We start from the raw sequence: 20,589 nt of genomic DNA on the forward strand, positions 1-20,589 counted from the left end.
GTGGCCCGAAGGACTCTGCATTAGGTTGTAATACCAGACTGTTAGAGATCCAAAGCGCCAGCCACTGTAGTTGTGCCGCAATGTAATATGACTAAAAGTCAGGAGTTGCTAGGCCCCCATTTGACAGCTGTCTCTGGAGCTTTATTAAAGCTACCCTTTTCCTGCTGCTACCCCATATAAATGAGCTTGCTACTGAATTCATATCCCTGAAGAAGGACTTAGGGATCCATATCGGAAAGGCTGCGAAATGGTATAACAATCGAGGTAGTACTATCATTTTAAGAATCGCGATGCAACCCATCACCGAAAGAGGGAGTGTTTGCCAGAATGTCATGCAGGATTTTATGGAGCGGAATACGCCGCCCAGATTTCCATCAAAAATGTCTCTAGTCTCATGGTATATTTTTACTACTAGATATGGAAGCCCTTCAGGTATTCATCTAACCGTTCCCAAAGTCAGTGGGGGTTGATGATGTTTCACTAGGGGGAATAGACCTGTTTTGTCCCAGTTTACTTTTAGGCCTGAATGTTTTTCGAAGTTGGACAGCATTCATTGAGCCACTGGGAGATCCCTCTGCATGTCACCCAAAAATATCAGGAGGTCGTCTGCATATAAGGCTATGAAATGTCTTACATTTCCGATCAGTATTCCAGATCCTCCCTGTCCCGCCCTGGCCGCCGCAGCCAGAGGTTCCATGGCTAGAGCAAACAGTAGGGGGGAGAGGGGGTAACCCTGTCTCGTCCCGCGTTCCACTGCGTATCTGGATGATATAATACGTCCCGTACGGACTCTAGCTGCAGGGTTAGTGTAAAGCAGTTTCACCCATGCAATATAATCAGGGCCAACTCCCATTTGGGCCATAACTTTATAAAAGAAGTCCCCTTCTAGGCTGTCAAAGGCTTTTTCAATGTCTACTGCCAATATGCCCGGAGATTCAGTCGAGGAGGTGATTCCGTTCATGACTGCGAAGAGCCTGCATATGTTTCCTGCTGTGTTACGGCCTGGAATGAAGCCTGCTTGGTCTGGGTGGATGAAAGAAGGCATCAGAGGAAGGAGTCTAGTTGCTAAGGCTTTGCTGAGTATCTTATAATCGAGGTTCAGCATGGAGAGGGGCCTGTATGCCCCCATCCCAGTTGGGTCCTTACCGGGCTTGAGCAGCGGGACTATAATGGCTTCCCTGGTAGTTTCAGGCAATAGGCCCTGATCCTTGGCGCATTTAAAAAATATTTCCAAGCGAGGTGCGAGTATCTCAGCAAAGGTTTTGTAAAATGCGGCAGGCAGGCCGTCAGTTCCAGGTGTTTTCCCCCTTGCCAAGTCTTTCACAGCCCCTTTGATCTCATCGGGTGTGATGTTTCCTTCTAATGTATCGGTGGATGTTGGTTCCCAGGCTTTTAAGTTTAATGTTAATAGGTATTGCTCAGTTAGGTCTCTACTTAGGTTAGATCTTTTTTGGTATAGTGATTCATAAAAGGCCAGAAACTGGGCATTAATCTGTTTAGGGTCGTGTATTTGGGTCCCATCTCCTGTGGTCAGGCTCATTATAGGGGGTGATTTTTCTGACTGCGATATTACCCAGGCAAGCAGTTTACTCGCTTTATCTCTTTCGCCATGTACTCTTGCGAGATACTGCTTATGGTCGAAGCATCTGAGACGTTCGACACAGTGTGTTACTTTTGATCTGTTTTCCTGTATTTGGGATTGTAAGTGAGGGTTTCCAGGCCTATTTTTCTCTGTTTCTCTTAATACATCCTCTGCTTTCTCAGTCTAATATAAGTGTATGTCTGGTGAGCACAAGAAGGAGTCTAATCTAACATGGAGCTCGTGGAGGGCAGAGAAAAAGGAGTAGTCTTTGGTGCTAGGATGTAGTTTACGCCATGTGTCGATGAGGCCCCAATTTGCCTGCCAGGTAGTGAACTGTTGAGCTATATTCACTAATGGAGAGTGTGGTAGGGGAGGATGTGATCTATCTGCACCCACGTCACTTACACAGTTAATATCACCACCCACTATTACCGGTGCTTGCAGGAATGTCGCTAGTGTATTGGATAGTCGAGTGAAGAAGTCACCCTGTCCAGTGTTAGGGGCGTATACATTGATTAGTGTTATGTCCTTCCCCTCCAGTCTGCCTTTGATCGCTACGAATCTACCTTCTGGGTCAACCTGGCTATCTGTCAACTGAAATGGGACCCCTCCTCGAATCCAAATCAGAGTGCCCCTCGAGTATGCTGAATAAGTAGTATAGAATGCCTGACCTCTCCATCTTTTTTGTAAGGCTTTGCCCTCTTTCGATGTTAAGTGAGTTTCCTGTAACATAGCTATTTGAATACCCCTTCTCTGCAAATAAGAAGATATCTTATATCACTTGACTAAAGAGTTCATACCCCTGATGTTCCAGGTAAGGACCTTATACGATTTTGGTGTAGCCATAGTAGTGTTTTGTGGTTCTACTGGAGGGTGATTCCTGGCAGCCTAGTAGTATGATAGGTTCCCTGGTAATCTTTTCCTCCCTGCTCCATTTTGCACTTTCTGTGGTTATTCTCGGACCGATATTAAACCCTAGCAAATTCCCCAACATAAAAACTACCCAACTCCCCATCCCTAGGACAAAAGTCAAACCTCTCTCGCCCAAACTTGTGTGAAATAAAGAAAAAGTTAACTGTCCAACCACGTGGGGGGTGCCTCAGTTAGCAAACCGAAGCTCAGCAGGGCGATCTCTCCTCAGCCTCCAGGTGGAAGAAGGACTGAAATTCAGTGGCTCCAGGGTTTCGATTATCGGGCGTCAGTCGGTTAGTTTCTTCTTGCAGACTTTTAATTCGGTTTTAGAATCCGTAAGTGTACTCCTAGTTGTCCCTGAGGTTTACATTCATCATATTTCCCAGGAGTTCTGTATGTAATTCAAGGATGTACTTCAGATTATGGTGTCTGACGTCCCTGGGGTTACATCCGGGCCCTTTTAGTTAGGCGTGAGTAACAAATCTGATTCATGTTCAGAGTCTGATTGGTTTACGTCACTATGCATTTGCTTAGGGGAACTCTGTTCAGAACAGCCGAGGGACGCAGCCGCCTCCACTGCTTTTTGACAGTTGTTTAAAATCTCCAGAGGGGATGGACTAGTGTGTCTTGTAGTGTTTCTGCTGTTAGATTTTCCTTTAAGGTTTAGTTGGTGTTTTTCAAGATTAATTTGTTGAGATGTTGCTTGTCCATCCAGTTCCAAACCTCCTCCGCCGAGTTAAAATACTGTGTGCCTGTTGTGGTTATTATTCGGAGTTTGGACGGGAATAGCATCCCGTATTGGACCCCTAGATTTCTGAGTCTCTGTTTGGCCTCCCTGAAAGAAGCCCTCTGCCTTAATACTTCTCGCGAAAAATCGGGGAAGATCCGAATCACTTGGTTATCCAGTAAGCAGTCTCCCTTTTTCCTTCTTTGGGTGAGTAAATGGTCTCTGTCTTTATAGTGCAATAGTTTGGCCACCACCAGTCTAGCAGGAGCGCCCGGTGGAGGAGGACGTGCTGGGACTCTATGTGCTCTTTCCACTGCAAACAATTAGGACAGTCCCTCGTTCGCTATATTTTCCTTCAGCCATTTTTCAAGGAAGTCAACCATGTTTTTTCCTTTGATTTTCTCCGGTAGTCCCATGATTCTGATGTTATTTCTTCTCGATCTGTTTTCTGCATCTTCCGCCCTCAGTTCCAAGTCTTTTATTAGTTTCTCCATTTATCCTGTTGCTTTGGAAGCGCCTTGGAGCTCTGGTCCCAGTTCATTCAGCAGTTTTTCTGTCGAGGTCACTCTTTCTGCTAGGCGCCGGTGATCGTCTCTGAGTACTGTAAGGTCCGACACGAGGGAGTCTATTTTCATCTCAAGAGCGTTTCTGGAGGCCGCGATAGCCAGTATTACATCTTGCAGAGTAGGTTCTTTCGTGGCTCCCTCCTCTACAGAAGAAAATCTCCCCACAACCTCCTGTTCTGGAGGTGCATTGTCTGTTATATCCCTAGTATTATCGGCTTCTCGCCTTCTATTTGGTTTGCCCATCTCTGGCGTAGTGCGGGGTTTTTGCTGGTGATCACTTGATAGTGTAAAGGCAGTATAGAGCCGATGATAGTGTTTACCTGTTTTTCCAAAGTTTGCTGGATGGGCCCACCTGGGTCCGGCACCTGGGGGGTGGAGGCCTGTCTTTTATTGAGCCAGATGTCTTAGATTATTAAGATGGATTGGCGAATAATCTGTGTTACTTGTCGGAATTTAGGGGTAATGCGTGGGGCCGAGTTGTATTTTTAAGTTACGCCGCCGTCCCTTTCTTTATTCGACCACTAGTCGATTTATGTGTTAGAAAAGTCCGATTTGGATAATGTTAGGTCGGTGTCTTCTTAGTGGCCGTTTCTCAATGTTCTGGCTTGGGAGGCGTCCCTCTGCTCTGGTTCCCCGTATCACTGGTCCGGCCGATCTCCCACCCCTTCTTAAGCGGCCTCGCTATTTCAGCCTCGTTACGTCAGGCCCCTTCTCACCTTCGGTTGCTTTCTCACTATTCGGGTCTCCAGATTACAGCCGTCTCCCCCTGGTGAGCCTATCACGGTTTACTGCTGCGTCCTCGATCCCCTCTTGGCGCCAGGCCTCCTCACCTCCTCTTTTAACGACACCGCTGTGCCGGGCCGTCTCCTCCTACGTTGCCCATCAGCCGATTTCTTCCTTCTTTCTACTTGTTCTGGCTCAGTATGGTTCGGTCTAGGTATCCGTGTTTCTCTCAGTCAGCCGAGGTGATGCCCAAGGGTGTTCTCCTGGCCGCCCAGGTCCCGGAGTGCATGGCCGCCGCCATCTTGTCCCCTCGAGCTTTCTTCCGATTTGCATCTAGCCCAATCGTATCGGAGCCCAAATGGCGGTTTCTGGGGGTCAAAAGCCGAACATCGATAGTCCGGGGGGGGGGGCACCATGTATTCCGCTCCCTCTGTGCGGAATCTGAAGCCGAATTGAGTATTATAGCCCCGGGAGTGAGGAGAGAAAGGCGGGAGCCTCAAAAAGAAGCTACTAACACCATGGCGCCAAGCCACGCCCCCCTAGAATATTTTAATCCTTGATGGTTCTTTTTGCAATAAACATATGTTAGACTTCTGTGACCTTTCTAGAGTGCCTGATTTATTCAAAGAACCGTGTGCATTGTGTGCGTTGTAAGAAATGACTTAACTTGGAGAAGAGAAGACAAGCACTGGGACAGACTCCACATGATGACCTCAGACAACAGAGGCAAGGGAAAGATTTCTCCAGGGGAATTGGGATAGAGCAATGCCCAGTGCTGGACTTGGTGCTTTAGATGTGCAGTGTATGCATATTGAACAAAATTGAGGTGAAGTCTACCCGTGTTATCATTATTTACTTTACCTTGCATATTTATTGCTACTCTTAAATCTGGATTACAACCATCTGCACTAGAACACTGGGACTGTATGTTCCAACAAAGTACATGTGAAGGAACAGAACAGTTTCTAAAGAGACAATTTCATATGTATTTAGATTCATGAGCATTGTTTAAAAGGTATTAGATTTACAGTTTGTGTACATATTGCTAACAGTAAGGAAACAGGATTTTAATGTAATGTATGCTTTTGCCTTTCTACAGAAGTCTAGTAGGAACACTCCATATTTTTCATAAGTAAATATATAGTGACAAAGCTTCATGTAGTTACTTCAAATATAGGTAAAGATGCTTGTGTAATTCCAAGATATTTACGTTTACATATGTTTAGTTTTAAAACATTCCCAGTTTCCTACCAAAGTATAGAGAAATAGTTATACAAAGATGTTGCTAAAATGTATCCATTCACAATTACAGTTCCTATTAGTATTCTAATGTCAAGTTCCTTAATACTTCTATTTATTTTGTAGAGATCCACTACAACCTGAGGCGCTCCTTACTCCAAAGTTGACAAGGCAGGAGGCCTCATTACGACTTCGGCAGTCTTCAAATACCGTAAAGAAAATACCCATTATGCACATTGTATATTCCAGGGCAAATGTATCCAACAACTTCGGAGGATATTTTGTCCCTAACATGTGCTATCAAACTATTACTCCTACTACTGGTATTGTTGTGTGTACTAAGATATATTGCTACATTTTGAACCTTATTCAATGTGTACTGTCAATGCCCTTAAACTGTGCCCTCTTAATGTTTATATCAAATTATCAAAAAGCTCCTGTTACATAAATACTTTTATATAACTAAGAAATAAAGTGTTGGAGTTGATGTCATTTACCTTGGCAATGGGGCATCATTTGGGTTCATATGGCAAGTGAGGCAAACACCTCTGGCACAGTTACATGTTGGCTGTAGACATTTTGGGGCCAGAATTATTGATTCCTAAAAGCATCTGCCTATGATTTTATGGCCACTATGAGTTTTAATCTGCAGAATGTAGAATAACCATTCTGCTCCTAGTGCCCCTCCCCTCCTACGAGCCACATCAGGGGCATGGGTTTGGAAGTTTTTGGGTAGGCAAGCTATGTGGCTGCTGAAAAACAGTAGCATGCTCCCCAGTGGAAGGTGGTTGGTTGGGGTCCAGCTTGAGCATCAGATCACTGTGTCTACTCATGGCACTGGTAGTTTTATGAGGTGAGATTTTGACTCAGATTATTCAGGTCTGGTGTTACCACACTCAGGTATCCTGATAAGGAAACACCAGGTATCAGGATGGAAAGTATCCCCCTCAGGAATACTGCTCCAACCAACTCATAATGAGCTACTTTACCTCACCCGCTGCAATTTCTTCAATAAAACAGAGATTACACAATGTCTCTACCACGTGTTAACTATCTGTTGTCCAGTGCATGTACTGTATCAGTCATCTTCTCTATTGTTTCTGACTTTCTCCTCTTCCTTCATTCTTAATTTATTTTGGTATTCAGTTAAATACTGAATCATTTGTGAAGCAAATTTGTGTAAGACATAAGCATCCTAAAGAATTAGGGGCATATTTAACAAATATTCACTCATCGCAGTGAGCCACCTAGCTGAGCTGTTCTGCGTGAAAGAGAGAGGGAAGGAATGTGCATGAAGCATTCCTGCTCTCTACCTGCACTGGCAGAACACTATTGCCTAGAGGCAAAGCAAGGATGCCTACATTGTAGGGGGGATTGTTTTCATGCTGGAAGGGTCAACCCTTCAACACTCAGAGTCATTTTTTTCTTTTTGTGCCTCTGGTAGGGAAGCAAACAAATTCTGAAACATTCCCAGGTCTACCAGTGTTGGTACATCTGGGAATGTGTCAGAATGCATGGGTGGATGAATGGTAACACCCATGCTTCACCCATGATACACTTCCCTGCCTCTATATTTATCCAACCATGCAGGGCCATGCAATGTGGCCTTGCATGGCGAATCTCATTTTATGTGTTGCATCACCCTGCATCCCCTGGCGATATCCAGGGCATAGCCAAAATCTTTTCATAAATTTGTCCCAAAGTATATGTGGGTGTTAAATTTAGCTAAAGTTAGTACTGCTAACTTCAGCATAAAAGTGTTTATTATTCATCATATTTAAAATAGGATTTAGTATACCATAACATCTGATGCTGAGTACTTACCAAGCAAACCGGTAACTGTGTTTGAGAATTGGTGAACATCTGTCAAATGCAGGTGAAGGAAGTGATTTCCAGACCTCCCATAAGAAAGGTGAATTGTAACTTTTCCATCGGCTTTAATGACAAAACTCCTTTTCACAAATGAGATCTGCAAGCTAGAAATAAAAATATTCTTGTAAGTTAAATATGTCTAGGAATGCTACTTACAGGCTTGCTAACAAGGTTTTAAACTTCAGAACTTAAAATTTAGCATTGTATACTTTCAAATGTTAATCCAAAATTTCTTGAAGTGAATCACAAGAAAAGCCAGGAGAATTAGTTTTGTATATAATGCATAATGTCTACATTTCAAAAGTCAGACAAGACATTGGAATTGGTCAGAAACATTGTGCATTTCTAATTGAGGTTAATCATAATATTGAAATGTAACAATGTAACAATGGAATCAATTTGTCTTGGTAGACCATGGACTAGTTTGGATAATACTATGAAAGATCCATTAGTTGGGAATTAAACAGACTGTGAGTAGTAAAATAGAGGATATCACTAGCATATGAATATTTATTGAAGATTTTGTGGGAACTCACAATCTGCTCTGCATCACCAGACCTCCATCATTGCCCAAGCATTTGTGCATGACTCAGGTGTTGTACAGAACTCACAAAAGAAAATATTTTTTTTTTAGATTTGGGCTAACGTCCTAAAGGGAAAAGTTCTGCATTCTAGAAGAGATTACAGTTGCACTCTCATAGGCGATAAACACCGCAGTTGCAGTGCATCATGTTTTAGTTTATTCCTTTCAACTTGAATGGGCTAGGTTCTTGTAAGGTGGAGCACTGCTTGAGCATCGCATATTTTGCAGTTTATTTTATCCTGCTCAGGTCTGCTAGTTCAATCCTTGTAGCATTTCATTTTTTTAAAAGAAAACTAGCCTTTCTGTCTTTGGTGTCTGCAGAAATTATATGAGTAGTGGTGGTTAGTTTCATTAAATAATTTATTTCTTTATGGTATTCATATAGTATGTGCTAACCAACAGGGACCATTGATGCCTTTGCAAGGAACAAATTAAAGGGTAGTGTATAACTCTCTAAAAAGAGATACGCAAAGAAGGGGTGGGTTGTTGGAGGCAGGGGCATAGCTCCGGGGTTGTCTGGGATGTTAAGCCCCCTTATAAATGATTTTTCTGATAAATAGTTGGGTACATGTGCTTTCAGTAGGGTATTGTGAGATGTCAGTCCGATTTCACCAGGAATTTTTACATAGACCCAGACACACACACTCTTTCCCTCTGTGTTTTGAAAGTCCAAATATGTTTGTTAATTTACAAAATATTGGGTTTTCTCTATTAGTACTCCTACCAATGTGCATTCCTCTCCCTTTCCACTTGCCCTTAGGACCCTCTCATGCACCCGGATTGTCATATAATGTATATGCCAACTTGGTTGTCGGGAAATCTGAAGCTCACCATCCAGCAATCTTCCTGACCAAGCTAGCTCCTGGATAGAGGCACATTTGGAAGATGTGATTTTCAGTCCTTTTTAGAAAGTCATAAAGTTGTCTTTTATGATGTGTTCAGGATAAAGAGTTCTGTATCACAAAAAGAGAGAAGGGACTGGGAGGTTGATGGTCCAGTGTACAGTCTCCCGAGGTTCACTGAAAAATAGAAATGGTACAATGTTCCAGTCAGTAATAGTAGGAGAGCCCTCAAACACCCAAAGGGATGACAAGTTTCATCACTGGGCAGTCTCATCGTCAAACCGGTGCTGCAATGTCTGGTGAACCACCGCTTCTTATAGGGATGGTACAGTACCGAGGAATGTATGCAAAAGTTGAATAGGGTCTGGAACAAATACTGACTAAAGAAAAAATAGTGTAGGAGAGACTTTAAACATCACTATAATAAATCAGAAAAAGGTCCAGGCTAAGATTAGAAGATAAGCAAAGGGAGTGACTACGGGGGTAATGTCCCGCTACACTCTACACAGAGGAAAAAGGTGGTGTACCTAATCCTAGAGTAAAATGGTCAACATGTTTTGCGTCTTGATGGTCAACAAGTGATCCCATGACGCTTCATCAGGACCGTAAACACTACTTCTCCTATTTCTAAAAAATGAAATCAAGTGCCAAACAGTCACTTACTGAATGAAGACTACTTGTCAACGTCGATTGGTCAATCAGTCGCCCTTCCCATAGTAGAGTATAGGCATCCTAGGAACGCGCAAGCCTCAACCAAAGGAGAATTATTTGTTCTAGACTTGGTTTGTCAGCAACCTGCCCTCAGCTGCACGCTACTAAAGAGTTCTGTAGCCTTGGGGCAGCCTATAACAAGGCTTGCTTTGATGCTTTCCATTTTTTAGATTTAAACATTTTGAAAACTAGGGCCTTATTTCGATATTAGGAGAAGTATTACTTTGTCACAACAGTGACAGATATCCCGTCTGCCGAAATCTAAATCCCATCATAGTCAAAAGGATTTAGATTTTGGATATCCGTCACTATTGTGATGGAGTAACCCCTCCGCTAATATCTAAATCAGGCCTTTATTCTGTTTCTGTTGCTGGAATCTGCTGTCCACCTGTGAGTTGCAGTTTATGTTTGAAGTAGGAGAGTAAGCTATTATGATTGCTTTGTAGGATTATGCAATCAATCCCTGCTTTTAGGGGGCGCTATTGAAGATGTTTTAGAGTGACAGTAATATGGTCCATCTTCATGGCACCTCTGAAAAACCCAGCCGCAGAATCGAGCATACTTCTTAGTGAAGCAATAGAAGATTTGGGAAGACGTTCTTTGCTTCTGACTGGGGAAAAGGGAATTTATAGTTTTTGTTTCCAAAGTACACGTTGCCGGTAGATTTCTGTTTTTGTTACTATGGCGATATGATGATTCAGATTGAGATTCTAGCCAATAATGAAGCTGGGAGGAAAGAGGCAGCAAGCTGCTGGCATCACAGTAAAAGTTAAACACTGCTTTGTGATTCCACTGCAGTTCATAATCTTTTCAGTAACTCACAAGTAAGCAAGTGTTCACCTTCAATGGATGCAGCCGGTGCTGGTATTTTTATCGATACCAGGACACAGGTTTTTGGGTGATTGACAGTTTTCAACATGAAGTAGAATTGCAGATTTGGGGAGTTTAAAATGAGGGAGCACACTGCTAAAAAGTACAGGAGTAATAAAGCAGAAAATGTCAGTGAGTTCAGTGAGTGCGAGATACCATTGTTTCTATCTATTTCCTGTTGGAGGCTTAATTGAGTCCATATTGAGTAGTATTATTAATGTGAACTATAATGCACCTAGAGTGCACTGTTTTATGATGGCTTGGTATTGAATTGAGCACGCTTGGCATTGGCTATATATCCTTTCTGCTTTTTAGGCTTTTGAGGGCAGAGTATCCAGGATGATACTACAGTAAAACTGTGTAATATTACTCTCGTGAAACAGTCACTGTACTTCTAAAAGTATAGAAAGTGACACAAGCCAGTGAAATGCAACTTTCTAATGTATGCATGTAATGCAAACAATCATAGGCTTTCCTAAGAGTGTGTCCAAGGAGTGGTTTGAGAAATCCTGTATAAATGTGGTAAACGCCCATTCACTATTAACTCACAACCATTTGTATAGACATTTCTCTCAACATCTTCACACATAGGTTACTAAATAAAATGCTGGAAGGTACAGCACATAACCCTATTTTAACAGTGGGAAGATAGAAGAGTGAACGTGCTAGAGAAAAAGTATAAACATGATATATCTAAAATAATTTAAAACATATTAAATAACCTAACCTGAAAAGTGGTATATTTGATACTATAAGAGCAGAATATGCAATTAGAGGTCTTGAAAAACAGGCAAAAGTGTGTCATTTTAGTAAACCCAGAGAATTACACAACAGTGATGGTTGAGATATGAGCTTTTGTAGAAGAATAGGTGCCTGTGCCCAAAGCTCTGCTCAGAAGAATATGGCTTACACCGGCCCACCAAATCCCAGAGTTAGTAGTCTGGAATCCACCTCATGCCTCTTTAGTGGACTACCAGGCACTCCTTTCATGTTTATCTCACTCTTTCAGGTTCCTGCTTTCTCCCTTCGTGGCAATTTTTCAACTTTTTTTTTCTCCATCTTTCCCTCTTTGCATTCTCCCTCTTTCACTCTCGGAATATATCACATGCGGAAAAGTAAGTGCAGATCCCCAAAAATGAGTGTTTGATGGGCCCTACCGGTAACCATGGGCTGAAATTAAGCAGCTGTCACAGGCAAATAGAGGCATCTTCAACTTACAACTGCTGTAAGCTACAGCATCCATGGTAAATTGTCCTTCAAAGTCCAGTTTAATGAGCAACTCAACATTCTATTTCTTAACACCAAATGCAATGTATATAGTTAACATATGCGAATAAGAGCTAATTTCTTACCTGTCTATTGTAATGGAGGAAGAATTATTCCAGTCCATGATGGTTTTGCCTTGATGACTCTGTATAGTTAGTCCATCCTTTGACGCAGCGAGCGACACATTAAGATCCTTGTATTCAATTTCAAATGACACAAAATAGCTTTTCTGTCCCTTCTTCTCCTTTCGGCCATCGACAAAGACCCCTAAACAGTACAGAGCTGTTATGACCCAGCACCATTACAGTGCACAACAGTGTCTGCTGAGCATTACTGGATTATTTACAATTCAGTGTGATGGATCAGGGGGCAGATTTCGATTGGCCCTTTTTGAAATTGTTGTCTTTACATTTTTCAATGCAGGGCACAGTCATTCAATGCCTGATTAACATGTAGTTTTATATATTTCAATACAACAGATCTAGAATACAAAATCTAGAATAAAGAGGACTGACATGCCCCTCGCATAGGGTGAAACATTGATCAGTAGAGATAATGAGCAATACCATAGATGCTTAGGAGCATATTTATAATCCCTTAGCACCACCTTCCACCACATTAGCGTAATTATTATTTAGGTTAATGCGGCCCTACAAGGCCAAAATTCCTGTGCCCTATTTACAGAGTGGCGCAATGCATGCATTGCACCACTCTGTAACCCTTTGCGCTGCATTATGCCTGTGCCAGGCATAATGTATGCAAAGGGGGCGTTCCTTTGTTAGGGGGGGCAATAAAATGGTGCAAAGCAATCTATGAGATTTCCTTGCACTATTTTTTACGGCACTTTTAATGCCTGCTCAGAGCAGGCGTTAAAAGGGGGCTTCCTTTTTTTAGAAGGGGCACCTATGTACTTTGCAGGAGTAGCGCCAATGTTTTGGTGTTACTCCTGCAGAGTACATCAATAACGTCACACTGAATGATGTATTACCCCTACCCTGCACCATGGAGCGCCATATTTTAAATACGGCAATCAAATGGTGGTGGTGGGGGGCACTAAGGGGTGCAGAGAAAGCAGGCGCTGCCCTCGGTGCAGCTCCACTTTCCATTAATCTACCCCTTAATGTTGAAGCCAAAATGACTTACACATGTTCTAAGACCAGCTCATCTTACGAGGCACTTGAAATGTAATCTGGATCTGAGCAATACTGTGTACAAACGTTAAGTACATATTTAAGTGATACAATTTAGATGATCTAACTCAACGTTCAGCTATGGAAATATTGCCAATACACCATGTGGGGCAATGTTGATTTTTTTTCTAAAGAACACATAAGACAGGGTTGTTTACCAGCTGTTGATTCTTTTTGCTATAAAATTCCATCAATGCTGTGAAGTCTTGCTTTATTGCAAAGTTCCCACTACTTTATGGGCCACTTGTAGAGAAGGACTATCTACTGAAAAATCACTGATCATATTTATGCATTTCACAACCTATTTTATTTGTGTAAGGTGACTGCTAGATATGATATTAGAGACCCCCATGATCTCTGCCACTGGATCCAAATTGGTTGTGATCGCCACCACAAACATGCAGCCAACAGTCCATTTGATTTATGGCCACTAATTTGCCACCGTATTTACCATTGTTAAAATCAGTAAATAAAAACATAAAATACTACAGATGCCCTTCTAGGAAGTGGCTGTCAGGGGGATAATGGCAAGATATCCATAATGGAGACTGGCATTTTCAATAACAACTGCTTGACCATAATTCCGGCATGCCTATTTGGCATGCTGAAATTTCTCATGAATTTTTCCTCAGCAGATCTTCAAGACACAAAGGTATAAAAATCTTTTACAGCCACTGCAGCAACCTCTAAATATGGTGGACTTACTTCTGCGGTTGTGACTGCACTTTTATCTTCAGACAAATGTGTGGATAGAATGTTTGCCACATAACACTCAAACTGGGCTTTAGACTACCTTTACTCTAAGCTATTATCCTGTCCTAGAGCTAACAGTAGTGGTACTATGTGTGGAACAGGCCAGTTCTGTCACCATATCACTGGTTAGTCGTTATAGCTATCCATTCTTCTTTTGATTAGTATAGTGCATTTAAAGACCAAACCGCACCTAGGTGCTAGAAACAATGTGAAATCCCAAAAGTAGAGTGAGTTTAACAACAACATAGACACTAGTATTGCAGCTTTCAACAAAGATGCTTTCATCTGCTCATGGATCGGCAGACTTTTTAACATCTTTAGGCCCAAGACTGAAAAACATATTGTTAGTTTATGGTTTGCATTTTGTTAAAGGGACCACAAGGACACAAAGAGCAGCACTGTCTACCTGAATGTTAGAAGGAGATCTGATGCTCTAGGAAGGTAGTTAAATCAGTAGAGAAAATAAAATGTCAAAGACAAGATGTTAAAGCTAATTATGGCAGTCACTCATAAAGAAAGGTCAGATCTTCTCAAATCTCATTCTTGCAGAGTCCAAACACTGGGTGGTTCTATGCATTTAGTTAACTTTATATTTGCAGGATAGCATCTCATCGTTTCATATTACAAATGTTAGATTACAAAATAATTAGATACTTGTTATGGCCATGCCACTATGTGTGCCTTTGTTCGATGATAAGAATGAGGGGAATCTACCTGTTCCCTGCAGACAGTGCAACCCGATTGGCCCCATCTGTAGGATGTGATAGGGAGAAGTTCCAGAAGAATTCCAAGTGATTTAATAGTGTGTCTCTTAGAATAGTAAGCAGATCCCGACCTAACTTTCTTGAGGGAAGACTTTTCTGTAACACTGCTGGTTTCCACTGTACTTGGCTCTTGAGCTTGTCTGTTGAACATTTCTGCATTTTCCCATGAACCTTAATTTGGTTCATGTTGGACTGACACCTTCCACTTTAGAATCTCCCCTTGTCACTCTCTGATGCTTTATTTAGATTAGGGAAGTTCCTTTATGGAACCTATGCTGCATTTATTCTGCATTCTCTATCTTATAATGATTTGCATTGCCATCAATATCACATATAAACTCAGATTTAACAACTTTTTTGATATATACGCTTATTTGATAAACTGATTTATTGAATGAATATAATCTGCTAATACACTGTAATGGTTTGGAAACTAACCTCTCCGTAGTTCTTCTGGAGCCATATAGGTTTCACTGTAATTTGACTTGTGGTGCTGATGTTAGCTCACATCATACACTTTCAGTATGGCCAGTGGCACAACTTGTTTGACAACTACACCAGAGCTTACAGGTATAGAAGTTGCACCAGATCACTTCTAAAGGGGGATTTGTGAGAAACGTTTGGTAAGTACATTTTTTCATGGTGCCATTAATTAGTGGTTGGAGTCTCAAGTTGGTATCCCAGCAAGTTATAAATCAAAGATTCTTAGCACTCTGAAAATATAGGATCATTCAGGAATCTAGTAATATTATTCAGTTTTTGACTGCATCAAATTCAAGCCACTGGCTACGATTCAGAAAGCCTTTTAATGGTCAAGTGTTTTTATTCAGAAATGTTTTTAGAACACAAACTATCATCTATATCCCACTGGCTGACGAGTATCAAGTCATTGCTTTAGAGTGAATAAAACACATTAAAATCTGTTCCCAGCCCCCACAAACCAAAGGTTCTACGGTTACTGCCTAGAACCACATAGGTGCTTCCCATTTCAGTATATGTCCTCTACAAATGATGGAGAAGCCTTCTCACAAGATCTGTTGACAATAAGTATATGTAACATGTCTGATGGGATGTATCACTTTCAGAAACTGCAGGTGCCATTCTGTCTCCTGTCTTCTTCAAGGTTTACCTGGAGCTGCTTCATACTCTATTCACAGATGCCACCGTCAAGATTCACCAACATAACAATAATACACAACTCTGCCTGAAAATCTCCTCTGCCTTAGACATCCAAGACCTCCAACACTGCTTGCACATTATCCAGACTTGAATGTCAAACGCATAAGAAATCTCAATCCAACAATGACAGATTTCCTGCTATTTGCCAAGCACAACAAAAAAGATAAAGTACAGACCTGGTTCAATGACATGAACCCTGAAGGCTTCAAATCTCAACTTTCACTGAAGGCCTCGTAACTCCAATTTATCCTAAACACCTACCTCACCATCAAGAAACAAATTGCCAATAAACAAAGATGGCCTGGTACCAGCTTTCCTAAAGAAAGTCAAACTATTTTTTCCAGAATGCAGCTTCAGAACTGATGTTTAGGCCCTGATAATCTTGCATCTGTATATTGTGATAATTCCCTACTCCTCGGATTCCAGGCTCAACATCTGCAGCGCTTAGAAGCATCCTACACACATCAGCATGTCTCATCTAGGACCTAAAGAAATATGATAAGGTCTCCACCATCCTAGAGGAACTCCACTGGCTCCCCTTGGCAGCCCACACCATCTTCAAAACTAGCTGCACCATGTTAAAGGTCATCATGATCAGCTTCCCATTTATCGGGGAGACAAGTTCAGCATCTCTAGTGGTTATCAACCCATCTACAGCCAGGACACCATCAGAATGCAGACTAAGATGGTTAAAAAGGCAAAAAGGCAAGACAGCAGGCCTTTTCCATGTATGTTTCCTGGATCTGGAGCATTATTCCAATATCCATCAGGAACACACCAATGCTGTTCCAGTTTAGGAAAATGTTGACCACTCACCTCTTAAAAGAATACTACATCACAATGCATTAACCATCCACAATCCAGCCTCCTCTCAAATTATTCATTGAGTTTATGATTCTTTTAGACCATGCACAGTGCTCCAGGGCCTCTTGGCTTTCTTTGCTCTATAGAAATACCATACATATGCATGCAGACAAGTATGTTCCCTATATTCAGAGGACAAGTATGAGACAAGAGATGTAATCTTATGTTCTATTGCTAACAGAATTTTCTCAACTATTTAATGTTTCCACACACATTTCAAACACATTCTTTATGTGGGTTGAAGTGACTTCACCCTTTGTGAGAGAGAAAACTGAAATGCTCAAGTCACTGTCAGTTTCAAGTTTTCCCCTTTCTGTGTTTTCATGATGAGGCAGGAACAGGAGAATTACTCCCAGATCTTGTGGCAGAAGAACCTCAAATATTTACAGCTGTTAAAAATTGTTACACAGCACGTCACAAGATTCAGCCACTGTCAAAGTAGGTGTAGCAGTGCCCATGTATTGTCACAGCCTTTCCAGCAACATTTTTAATTTATGTTGTCCTGTTTAGTTTATCGGGGATGTAGTACCAATATGCCATCATCTGCGGCGGTGTGCTCCTACCCGCCTGTTACCATAGTGCAAGTGTGCCTGTGTTACTGTCAGGAATGTTTTTGTGCTGTATGAATATTAAGAGGAAGTAACAAGGAGAAATTAAAACATTGTTACTTGTTACACCTCTGTTGGGAAGGCACACCATTTTGGCGCAAACCCAGGTTTGCAAGTCTTTTGTAAATCAGAGTTTGTGTAAAAATACATGGGTGGATGCATGCAAACTCCAACCATGTAACGCCTACCAATGCATTGCAAAGCAAGGCAGCGCTATGCACTGGCTTGCGTTACTTTGTATTTACTACCTGACACAAAGTCATGAACATTGACTTTGCACGGTTTAGTAAATGCCAAAATTAGGTTGGTTGGGGCTGCGCCACAAAATTTACGCAACCCTGAAGCAAAGTCATAGTAAATCTGGGCCTTACTAACTAGGAAACTTGCCCTATATTTTCTAGCACATGATCATGATTCCAATCAGGGATCACGAAAGGGACTTGGAATTGCATACACTATTTTGAAAATTAATTATTAAGGAGTAAGAGACAACAAAATAGATTTAGCATTTTATCGCATTATTTCAGATATGTACAGACAATGACTCAGCTGACGAACTTGCACTTACGGAGAATAAATGTTGAATGCTAATGTCTGTGCAGACTTTATTTACCCGAGTGTATGCAGTCCCTCCACATCAGTTTTTGACGAAATAAACTTTTAAATACCAAAACACCTCTTCTGCAATAGACAGAAAGTAACAGTACTTCTACATGTCTTTTGGCACACTATAAAATATGTCTTACCTGTGTTTGGATCAGCAACTAAGATCAGTGGTTTGTCATGTTCCCCAATAACATTCAGACAAATTGAATCACTTTGGTTTGGTAGATGGACGATAAAATCTGGAGCCTGAAGTGCTTGAAATAAGATGATGGTGTTATTATTTAATTGTATTGGAGCTCATGCATGCCGCAAGTACAGACAATACAACCTATAACTCTACTCCCAGTGATGGCGGACACCAACATGAGACAAATTGATTTAATCCATAGACTACTACGCCAGGGTAAAAGTTTTATTACACCCCCGAAATGTATACAGTTATTAAACTTCGCATTATGCAATATTTGCAAAATTTACCTGAAATTTCACATTACACACTTTTGTGCATTTCTTTCCATGATAGAAACTCATTGTCCAGAACATGGGTCAGAGTGGGACCTTTTTATGTGAAGTGCTTACTCGTGTGGCATACTGGTAACAACATTTCAGTATAAGAGTGTAATATCTCAACATTTTTGGGAATTTCATAAAAATGCACCAAAACTATGAGATTTCACACCTCCATATACAGTACTGCTTTGATCGCTCTCTGTGGAAAAGATTAAGGGCCATACTTATGGCAAAATTGCTCAGTGCAGCTCAGCAAGTCACCTTGCTGCTCTGTACTGCATCACTGAGAAAGGGCATGAATTTGGCATACAGTGCATTCCTATCCTCCCCCGTTTACTAGCACACAATGATGCAAGGGTGCCTATGTTGCACGCTGGATTGTTTTTGTGTAGGAAGGGGCACCTCCTTGCACAAACAAAATCCTTAGAGGCATATTAGAGGCATATTCCTCTATCAATGTGTGCAGCAGAAAGCAGCACTTATAGAAAGAGGAAGTAACTATGAGAAATAAATATATTTTTCCTTTTTACGCCTCTCCTGGGAGGCGTGTCTTTGTGGTGCATTCCCAAGTTTACCAGGTTAAGTAAATCTGGGAGTGCAACAAAAACCATGGGAATTGCATGGGAACACCCATGCAACACCCTTGGAACGCATCCCTTGCACAGAGTAATGCAATGGAGAGATTTGTGCTTTGTTGCATTAATCCAGATTTTGTAAACCATTCAAAGCCACACAAAGTGGATTTCCGTGGCTTCAAAAACCTGACTTAGAGGTATACATCACACATGTAACACGTTACATGGCGCAAGCATGTTGCGAAGCTCTCATAAATATGCCTCTTAATGCGTAAAATATGTGAGACTTTTAATTATGACCTTGTCCTTGGATATTATAAAATCTCCATTTTATCAGTCATCAGGAACAGTCCATTTAACAGCTCAAGTGGGCTGCAATTCCATGAGTCATAGATTTCTTTATAAAGATATGCAAAATAATCACACATTTTATTGAATTTGAATCATTGTACATTTTCTATTCACAATCCCATCTAATTTTTTATTATATTTGGACACAACATTCCAAATCTCAGCATTTTCACTTTGGTATATACAGTATCATCATTAAAATATAATTTCCTTCCTAAGGAGGATATCCCTATTTTCAATCCATGTCATTTCTTACCCAAATAGCAGCCAAACAAACATCACGTTCTTCCAGCTTCCTCAATAATAACCCAAAAAGAACACTGAGCAATTAAAAAGTAAAACTACATTCAGTTACTGTAAAGTGTACAATTAAAAACTGAAATTAAAATCATGTTCTAATTGAATAAAATATGCAACTATTTTTGAAAAACTAAATAAGGCTGTTGACTCCTTTGATTGTAGTGTCTTTGATCACCCCTCTGATGATTGAAATATTAACTTTGTTTTTGGTTACCCAGCGAAAAGGTTTATGGATATAAAGACGATTTTTGTGAACTTTTTGTACTTTGGAGTGCACAAATAGAGTCTAATAGATTTTGCAATATTTTGTGCTTCCTAATTGGAAGGAGGTAGATTTACCCTGTTTAGCACCCTTGTAATTGTAATGAAAAATCCTCTTTAATGGCAAGTTGACATTTTCCTGCTATTAGCCCTGTGTGCCTGCAGTCCACCTCTGATAGCACGTCTGGCTTGGGTGACAGATGGGCTTTGTGTCTTCCCTCTAGACCAGTGGTCTCCAAACGTTTTAATGCTGCACCCCCCCCAGTTGAAAAATAAAACTTATTGGCCCCCCTCAGAATCCTTCCCAATTATTTTATAAAGATTGCAATGCTTAAATATGTCTAGACCTACTTAAACATTGCAGTTAAGTACTGTTACCTTTTTAACAATGCAATAACATGCTTCTGCTTAAAACAAAGTCCTGTTATCTGTAAAATGTTTCTTTTGGCCAGAGCCTGACGCCCCCCCTGGGATCACTTGAGGCTCCCCCAGGTTGAAGACCTCTGCTCTAGACAGTCACACACTATGGAAGCTTAGGTGTGACCTGATGGGTCATCCTAGGATGACGGGAAGGAGGAGCTGGGAAAAGCTTCACACTTATACCTGAATAGACTGTGTCCTGTCCTCACACAAAGGGCTGCATACCCTGCTGCAGTGAGTCTGCAGCCTGAATGGGAAGGGAGGACCTCTGTACACTTCAAAGACCCTTCTTTGAAGTCTCACCCACTTTAAAGG

General features: G+C 41.3%; 1 protein-coding gene across 4 annotated transcripts in view; it reads right to left on the reverse strand.

Moving 5' to 3' along the window:
* The window catches only part of LOC138259001 (inter-alpha-trypsin inhibitor heavy chain H4-like), a 536,359-nt gene that overhangs the window by 25,969 nt on the left and 489,801 nt on the right, over positions 1-20,589 (reverse strand). For all 4 annotated transcript variants that reach the window (XM_069206377.1, XM_069206375.1, XM_069206376.1 and 1 more), the window contains 3 exons: positions 17,998-18,111; positions 11,980-12,160; positions 7,574-7,725 (listed from right to left, as the gene is read on the reverse strand). In XM_069206377.1, the coding sequence (XP_069062478.1) occupies positions 7,574-7,725; positions 11,980-12,160; positions 17,998-18,111 (447 nt within the window). The remainder of the gene's footprint in view (positions 1-7,573; positions 7,726-11,979; positions 12,161-17,997; positions 18,112-20,589) is intronic.

Source organism: Pleurodeles waltl, chromosome 9 (genome assembly GCF_031143425.1).
Source record: "Pleurodeles waltl isolate 20211129_DDA chromosome 9, aPleWal1.hap1.20221129, whole genome shotgun sequence".
Lineage (NCBI taxonomy): Eukaryota > Metazoa > Chordata > Amphibia > Caudata > Salamandridae > Pleurodeles > Pleurodeles waltl.